General features: G+C 47.2%; 1 protein-coding gene across 5 annotated transcripts in view; it reads right to left on the bottom strand.

The window, feature by feature from the left end:
- The window catches only part of CBFB (core-binding factor subunit beta), a 42,638-nt gene extending 34,151 nt beyond the window's left edge, over positions 1-8,487 (bottom strand). The window contains exons 1-2 of one of the 5 annotated variants that reach the window (XM_063312888.1): positions 8,166-8,487; positions 3,419-3,505 (exon numbers count right to left, since the gene is read on the bottom strand). In XM_063312888.1, coding sequence (XP_063168958.1) covers positions 3,419-3,505; positions 8,166-8,243 — 165 coding nt within the window. In that variant the 5' untranslated portion in view covers positions 8,244-8,487. The remainder of the gene's footprint in view (positions 1-3,418; positions 3,506-8,165) is intronic. The other 4 variants (XM_063312890.1, XM_063312887.1, XM_063312889.1 and 1 more) reach the window with 4 other exon arrangements.
- Positions 8,488-8,895: the final 408 nt, after the last annotated feature.

Consider the following 8,895-nt stretch of genomic DNA (forward strand, 5'->3'; position numbering starts at 1 on the left):
TTTTTAAAATCTATACTTTATGCAAGATTTAATATAATTGACCAACAAAATACAGTTTGAGAATGAGTGTGAATGCTACATATTTACTACTGCTTGTTCTTGAACATTATGGGAAACTATGGATCAAAATGAGAAATACAGTTGTAATCGAAATTATTCAACCCCCGTTGCAAATCAGGTTGATTGTCAAAATGTACAGACTTTCAGCTGTTTGCAATGAACAAATCAAACAAAGCAATTGAGATAGCTCAACACAACGAATGCTTCAAGTGGTGTCCCCAAAGTCAACTGAAAATGCAACTCATAATGACTTCTCCAGTCTCAAAATTATTCAACCCCCTGAACAGAATCCGCCACAACAGCACACATACAGTATGCAAAACAGGTGTTGTCTCAAGCACACCTGATGCTTCATTAGTTGCACCAGGTGTGCTTGAGCTGGAACACATGAAATACCTGAAGTGGCTAGCCGTTTGTTGAGTGTCACGTTTGACTGCATGTTAGAAATACAGTATGGCTAAGTCAAAAGAATGGTCCAAAAACTTTGCAAGTTCAAAGTTAAAGGAACAGTGGTTACACTACCTGGATGGGGTAGAAAAAGGAAGCTACAACCAGATTTCTGAGAAGGCAGGTGGAGAGAAACCCTCAAGTGACTGCAAAAGACCTGCAGCAAGACCTGGTGGAAACAAGCACTGAGGTTTCAGTGAGCATAGTAAGGCATATACTAAACACAGAAGGTTTCCATGCCAGAACTCCAAGACGTACACCACTACTGACCCAAAAGCACAAGAAAAGTCAGCTCCAATATGCTCAAAATCATATAAATAAGACACAGAAGTTTGGGGATTCTGCTCTGTGGAGTGATGAAACAAAACTGGAACTTTTCAGCCCGATGGATCAGTGGTATGTCTGGAGGACATAAAATGAAGCATGTGCTGAAAAGAACACTCTGCCTACAGTTAAGCATGGTGGTGGCTCAGTGATGCTCTGGGGCTCATTTGCGTCCTCTGGCACTGGAAACCTGCAGCGTGGGGACGGCAGGATGGATTCAGTGAAGTATCAGGAAATCCTAGGAGAAAACATCATGCCGTCTGTAAGGAAGCTGAAGCTTGGTGTCACTGGACCTTCCAACAGGACAACGATCCCAAGCATACTTCAAATTCCACTAAGGCTTGGATGCAGAAGAAGTCCTGGACGATTCTACAGTGGCCATCACAGTCACCTGACTTGAACCCCATAGAAAATCTCTGGTGGGATTTGAAGAAGGTGGTTGCAGCATGCAAACCCAAGAATATTACTGAACTGGAGGCCACTGCTCATGAGGAATGGGCTATGATTCCTCAGGTACGCTGCCAGAAGCTGGTGTCTGGCTATGCATCTCGTTTGCAGCAGGTCATAACAGCAAAAGGGTGTTCTACTAAGTACTGAAGATGCTTGCCACGAAGGGGTTGAATAATTCTGAGACTGGAGAAGTCATGATAAGTTGCATTTTCAGTTGAATTTGGGGACACCACTTGAAGCATTCGTTGTGTTGAGCTATCTCAATTGCTTTTGTTTGATTTGTTCATTGCAAACAGCTGAAAAGTCTCTACATTTTGACAACCAACCTGATTTGCAATGGGGGTTAAATAATTTCGATTACAACTGTATATGCACCTTGGGCCAACTCTTCCCAATGCATTCCACTACACATGTAGAAAACTACACATTCCACAATTCTTAGCCATACTATTGGTCATGTTGGCTCATCCGGAGGTCGACAACTATATAGAAGCCTCTCTGGGACTCAAACTTTTCTCCTCCTTCCTCAGTTCAGCCATAGTTAAACCAGAATCTTCTACTTTTTAACAGCGGTAGTTTCTCTATATTCAAAGTCTAAACTGTGATTAGATTAACTACAGTTTGTCAGGTTCAGATGAAACAGGCCAAGTTAATTTAAAAAACAAAAACAAAAAACCCCACAACTCTTCCTTAAATTTGGACCTGAACAGTGAGAGCTCTGTCATGATATACCATGCTTTAAATAAGTGTAGACAACATGCAACTAATTCAGTCAGGACAAATATTACTATATACAGCTCCCGTAACTGCATGATTCGTAAAAGGCAACTTTCTACCTTATTGTTATATAAGATAGACCTTATGAGGAGACCACTCATGGGAAAATGGGAAAAAAAATGTTTCAGTAAGTCCCATGCTACTTACTGAACAACAGTTCAGCAAAGGTTAGATTAATTATGACTCCCATGAAAGATAGAATCATACATCCTCAGCAGAACCAGAAGCCGTAACTTGCATAGAGTATATGCTGTCAGGGTGTCCAAGAGCTTCACTTACAAGTGTCTATGCCAGCCTTCATCATACTAAACATACGATTATCCTCTTTGCTGTTTTAATGGGACACCTGAAGACCACAATGGATACAAAAACTTATGAAAATCCAAGTAACTAAATACTGCACGTCATGTTATTATGTAATGAAAGTAGATCTCATTTAAGAAGCAGAAACTAAGATCAAGCAATGAATTTCCGTAGTTCTTTTCAAGAATCAACATTATGTTCAGTTACATGGCTTTTTAGCATCAAATAGTCCTGAACCCTGAGAAATCTCCTTTCTGTAACCAAGCTCACAGAAGTGTTCTTAGCTGTAAAATGTAATAGTAAAAAATAACTAGGTAGAGCAGCTATGGTAGGATTCTGCCCCCCTCCTTTAGCTACATGTTTTGTTGGTGTAAATGAAGATAGGTTACAGTTTGAACTTATCTCTTAAGAGCCCCTTTTCAGTCTTTCCTGCCTAGCAATAGTTAATTCTGAGGGTTTTTCCTGCTAAGAAAGTTATCAGTGTTTTTGACAGCAAGTATGAACTTTTACTTAGTTTACACTTTTTTATTCTTCCACAATTTTTACTCTATTGTAATTGAACCTAGCCAGGGAATCAAGGTTTTTTTTACAGTTAAAAAGTTTTAAAACTGCCAAATAGTTAAGCATATACTTTTCTAAACCACGAGAACATTTACATGCTGTAAATAACTCAAATGCATAAAGAGTTAGAATGATACAGAAGAAAAAAACAATCCAAATGACCAGGTATTTTTTTTTTCCTGTTTATATGAATTGAAAGGAAATTTGAAGGATTTTTTGCAGTTTAAATTTAAATTTAATTTGAATTTAATTAGTTCACATTCTATATTATTTCAAATAAGACTTAGTTATCTAATATGTACCTTAATTCCCTCACATTGTGCAGCAAGCAAATAGAGAGAGGCATAGGGAAAGAGAAAGAACAATACCAACAGCTCAGAACTAGCATAAGAAATGGGGTAGATTCCTAAGAATTATGCAGTTTATCCTGAGTCACCAAACAGTTCAAAGTGGAGACACGAGTACCTTAAACAAAAGTATAAGTACATAGACTTACTATCTCAGATCGTCCATCCCGGCATGCATTTTGAAACCTGGCCTGTCTTTCTTCATGTGGTCTATCCCTGAAGCCAGTATATTTAATCTGCAAAGAGCAGGAGCTAAATCAAAAATTGAATCATGCCAGTTTTACAATACCAACACAGAGATAAGGGAAGCCTGCAGAGATCATGGACAGAATGTGAATATGCTACTTTCATGGAAGATGAGCAAGCACAATGCTCCAAAACATCAATATGCCACTACCCACTCCCAACTTTTAGCTAACCATAATTACTTTTTTACAGAATTCCCAACTTCTTACTTAACCACTTTTGTATTCAGGTGCTGCAGCAAACTGTAAGAGGCAAAGAAATATTATTGGAGTTGGGAGGAAAGACATCAACATGGTTTTGCAAGAAGCAAAGAAATACATGAAGAGCGGCCTGCCCTTCTAAAGTTACAGGGTTTTGCAGTCAGAGGATGGGATTATGGCCATGAAAAACAAAACTCCAGCCATCTTCCTAGGAGGACACAAGGCATAAACATAATGGACAGCAGAACATCATACATACAGTAAATGAAGAGAGACACTAAACTTTTTTTCAATTAAGCGGTCTATTTAACAAAAGTACCCTTCACAGTAACCCAATAGTAGGTGACAGACTATTGATTCCATACTTTGTGAGATTAGTGCAAATGCACATACACATAAAGGTTAGATTTCCATAATATGTGACTTGAGCTGCATGAGGTGTGTAAAGCAAAGAGAATGTACCACGTGTCTATCGTTCAACTGGGGGCAGCAAGGAAGAAAGCGAGAAGCCTGACTCCAGTAGCAGAAATTAAGAGTATAAAGGAAACTGAACTTCTGTTTTAATAGTGTTGGTAGGATGTGAGGCAATAAATGCCTGAGATGAGTGGGATGCTATTAACAGAAAATGAAAAAGGGGAAACAGGAGCTGCCATGGGTGCATAAAATCAGGAACACTCTAGAGAAAAATGTGTCCATATGGAAGTTGGGGCATATTCACAACATGACACCTTAAGAAATATTGTAGGGAAGTTCCCACAATATATTTTTGTTGTTATAAATGTTAAAATAGCACCCAGCTCTCTTATGCTTGAAATTGAAATTCTTACTAATTCTAGTTAATTAAAATTTATAAATTCTAGCATTAGATACTTATTTACACTGTCACATTTGCATATTTAATATACAGGAACAAAAATTCTAGTTGAAATGTATGGTGTTTACTAGTGCTGATTACCCCTGCTATATGCAGGATCACCTTTATTTAATCTGGAATAAATGTTACTTGTTGATCCATACATAAACAGGGAATATACCAACACTACGGACAGAATTTCCTGTTACTTAATATCAGTATACACTAAAGTTATATAAATAAGCGGTTAGATGTATGTCAGGACACAACCACTGGATTACTTTTTATCTTCCTCCAGGAACCACTCTTATCCATTCCTTGGATGATACAAAAGGATACCGAAAGCATAATTTGCTGGGCTAATATCAAAAATACAATCAAAACATGGACAGTTAACTCTTATTCCTTGCATTCAACCATAGCCGTCATACACACAAAATCAAGACAATTAAGGTAGATTTTGCACCACTCTTCCATCATGTGTGAAGTTACAGTCATATTCATTTAGAATACAATCCTAACCCCACTTAGAAAAGAGTGAAACCGAGTGAACACAGCAGAGCTTACTTGCAAATTAACATTTGTCAAAATGTAGTGTTACTGTCTTATAAAACAGTTGTCTCATAAATTATACTCCAAGAGTCATAACCAAGCTGATTGCAGAGCAGATCTCCTTTCAAAATCATTATTGGTAAAAAGTAATCAGTACAGAAGACAAAGGTAACCATTCCTCAACCTCCCAAATAATCAACAGCAACACAGATTTCTTTTTTAATAGAATGGGGGAAGGGAGAAGTAAAATCTTCTTTCTGTACAGGGCCCTGGAGATCCGTTGTGTGCACAAAACAGGAACAGGAAGAAGCTTCACATCCCTAAATTCAGTAAGGATCCCTTTTAATTTTTACTTCTGAGGCTCATGGTATCATGTAACTGCAACTTTAAGAATTCTCCGGCATAGGGGTGGGGGAGCCGGGTAACTTCCAAGAATACTTGGAAATGGGGCTGAAATGTTATACGTGATGGGTTTTATTTCAGTTTATAATATAAACCTTCCCCACCTTCAAAACCTCTGTAGGGCACCAAATACCACCATCTGCAGGCTGTACAGTAATTAGCTAGACTGACTGTGGATGATGGGAACTGAAGCAGTACATATCTAGAGGGCATCAACACCCTGCAGTACGAAGGAGAGACAGGCTGTAACATCTGTGAACTCACAAAGGCTTTCTTCCTGCACAGATATATGATGGCAACCTGTTCATTCAAAAGCACCCAAAGTTTTCTTCAGCTGAACAAAAGTGGGACAAAAGTACTTTTTAAAAATTCAAAATACGTAGATACCTGCACAAGCCTTCTCCCCCGGAAAATGCAAGGAAGGCCAAATGCTTCCTTTCCTTATTTCATTTCCAGAAGGGTAGCCATATTAGCTTTTTTGCAACAACAACACAACAACAACAAAGCACTCTTGTGGCACTTCACAGAGCAACCCGTTATTATCTGATGGAGTGGACCGCGATCCACAAAGACCTAAACTGATGACCATTACTGGATGGGGACTGCCATTCGGCTCCATCTTTACACTGTGGATGAGGAAACAACTTCGGTTGGACAGCTGCCTGCCTGGAGAGGAGAAGCTTATTTCCAAATCAAGGCTTGGGGGAAGAGCGGGGGGCTTTCCACTCCCTGGGACTTATTTAGTCTTATGTGAGTGCCTCCAAAGGCACGACCTTCCCTTGCCGGTCTCCGCGCCCGGCTCATCCTCTGAAAGTGGCAGGAGTGAAAGCTCCGCAAATATAGAAGGCGCCAGTTTAGGGGAAGATGAAGGAAAGGCAGGTGTCAAGGAACAGGACTTGTTGGCAGCTGTGGATGATGGGAGTCAAAACCCAACCCATCTGGAGGCACTGGCTGGAGGCCGGCTGGGTCACAGGCCTGGAAGTTAAGACTGGTTGGGATGAGAGGGGAGAATGGCAGGGCTCCTGATGGGAGCAGGACGGGTGTTCAGGACCACGAAATAAAGACAGGCTGGGAAGGATGGGAGCAGAAGCCCAACCTGTCTGGAGAGGGCCAGCTTGGGAAAGGGGAGGACGGGGAGCTGGTATCCAGAAGACAAAACAAAGACTGGCCGGGGATAATGAGGGGGATGCAAATCTAACTTGTCTGCAAAGCACCAACTGGGGGGAAGATGGCTGCAAAAAGATGAATGGCTAAGGATAATGGAAGAGGAAGTCCAAGCGCTGTAGAGAGCCCCGGTCTGGGGAGGGAAAGGAGAAGCACAATCTGGCTGGACCCCACGGGAGCATGAAAACCCAAAAACCTGCTGGGGGGGCAGGAGAAGGGGGGAGTTGGTGTCCAGAAGGAAAGCTGGCTATGGAAGATTGGAGTCAAAACCCAGTGAGGGAAGCGGGATCCAGGGGCACAGTGGGGAGGCTGGCTGGGGAGGATGGGAACCCAAACCCAGCGGCTGGAGAGAAGTGGGAAGGATGGCTGGGGAGGATGGGAATCGAAACCCAGAGGCCGGAGAGAAGTGGGAAGGCTGGCTGGGGAGGATGGGAACCCAAACCCAGCGGCCGGAGGGAAGTGGGAAGGCTGGCTGGGGAGGATGGGAACCCAAACCCAGCGGCTGGAGGGAAGTGGGAAGGATGGCTGGGGAGGATGGGAATCGAAACCCAGAGGCCGGAGAGAAGTGGGAAGGCTGGCTGGGGAGGATGGGAACCCAAACCCAGCGGCCGGAGGGAAGTGGGAAGGCTGGCTGGGGAGGATGGGAATCGAAACCCAGCGGCCGGAGAGAAGTGGGAAGGCTGGCTGGGGAGGATGGGAACCCAAACCCAGCGGCCGGAGGGAAGTGGGAAGGCTGGCTGGGGAGGATGGGAATCGAAACCCAGCGGCCGGAGAGAAGTGGGAAGGCTGGCTGGGGAGGATGGGAACCCAAACCCAGCGGCCGGAGGGAAGTGGGAAGGCTGGCTGGGGAGGATGGGAACCCAAACCCAGCGGCCGGAGGGAAGTGGGAAGGCTGGCTGGGGAGGATGGGAATCGAAACCCAGCGGCCGGAGAGAAGTGGGAAGGCTGGCTGGGGAGGATGGGAACCCAAACCCAGCGGCCGGAGGGAAGTGGGAAGGCTGGCTGGGGAGGATGGGAATCGAAACCCAGCGGCCGGAGAGAAGTGGGAAGGCTGGCTGGGGAGGATGGGAACCCAAACCCAGCGGCCGGAGGGAAGTGGGAAGGCTGGCTGGGGAGGATGGGAACCCAAACCCAGCGGCCGGAGGGAAGTGGGAAGGCTGGCTGGGGAGGATGGGAACCCAAACCCAGCGGCCGGAGGGAAGTGGGAAGGCTGGCTGGGGAGGATGGGAACCCAAACCCAGCGGCCGGAGGGAAGTGGGAAGGCTGGCTGGGGAGGATGGGAATCCAGACGCAGCGACTGAGGGGCAGACGGGACCCAGGGGCACAGAAGGAAGGCAGCTGGGGAGGATGGGAGCGCAGACCCGACGACCGGAGGGAGTGGGGTCCGGGCACGGGGGAAGGCTGGCCGGGGGCGATGGGTCGAGGGAGGCAGCAGCGCCGCCGCCGCCGCCGCCGCCGCACTTCCGCCCCGCCGCTCACCTCGCACTCCCGGCTCAGCTTCCTGAAGAACTCCTCGTTCTCGAACTTGCTCCGCTGGTCCGGGACGACGCGCGGCATGGTGCGCGGGCGCCGCGGCCGGCCAGTCAGCCGGCCGGCCGGCGAGCAGCAAAGGCGTCCCGCCGCCGCCCTCGCCCTGCGCGCCCGGGGCGAGCCGGCGGGCGGCGCGAGGCAGGCAGGCGGGCAGGCAGGCAGGGAGAGCGCGGGAGAAGGAGGCCCCCGCCCGCCCGGCCGGCCAACGGTCGACGCTGCCGCCGCTGAGGCGTCTCGGAGCCTCTGAGGAGAGCAGGAGGGGGCGGGGGCGCCGCGCGCGAGAGCGGCGAGCGCTCCCGGCGCGCGTGCGCGGCGCCTCCCTCCCCTCCCCCCCCCCCGCCGCCCATCAAGGAAGGGGAAGGAAAGGTACGGGCCGAGGGAGCCGCGCCGAAGGGCTGCCCGCGGGGAGGGGCGGCGCGCATGCGCGGCGGGGGAGAGGCGCGCGTTCCGAGCGGAGCGCCGCGCGCGTCTCGGGTTGGTCTCCTCTCCCGGGCCCCCTCCCACTGGGGGGACCGATTTCGGGGTCCCGCAGGGGGAGGGAGGCCCTTCCAAGGAGGACCTCGCTTCCCGCGTTCCCACCGACCGAGTAAGCCGGGTCGGAGGCGGGCGGGCCGCTGTAAGGGCTGCGCCACGTGCTGAACGTTAACATTCGCTTGGCCGGGTTGTGTTTTTGCTTGGG

Source organism: Candoia aspera, chromosome 11 (genome assembly GCF_035149785.1).
Source record: "Candoia aspera isolate rCanAsp1 chromosome 11, rCanAsp1.hap2, whole genome shotgun sequence".
Classification (NCBI taxonomy): Eukaryota; Metazoa; Chordata; class Lepidosauria; order Squamata; family Boidae; genus Candoia; species Candoia aspera.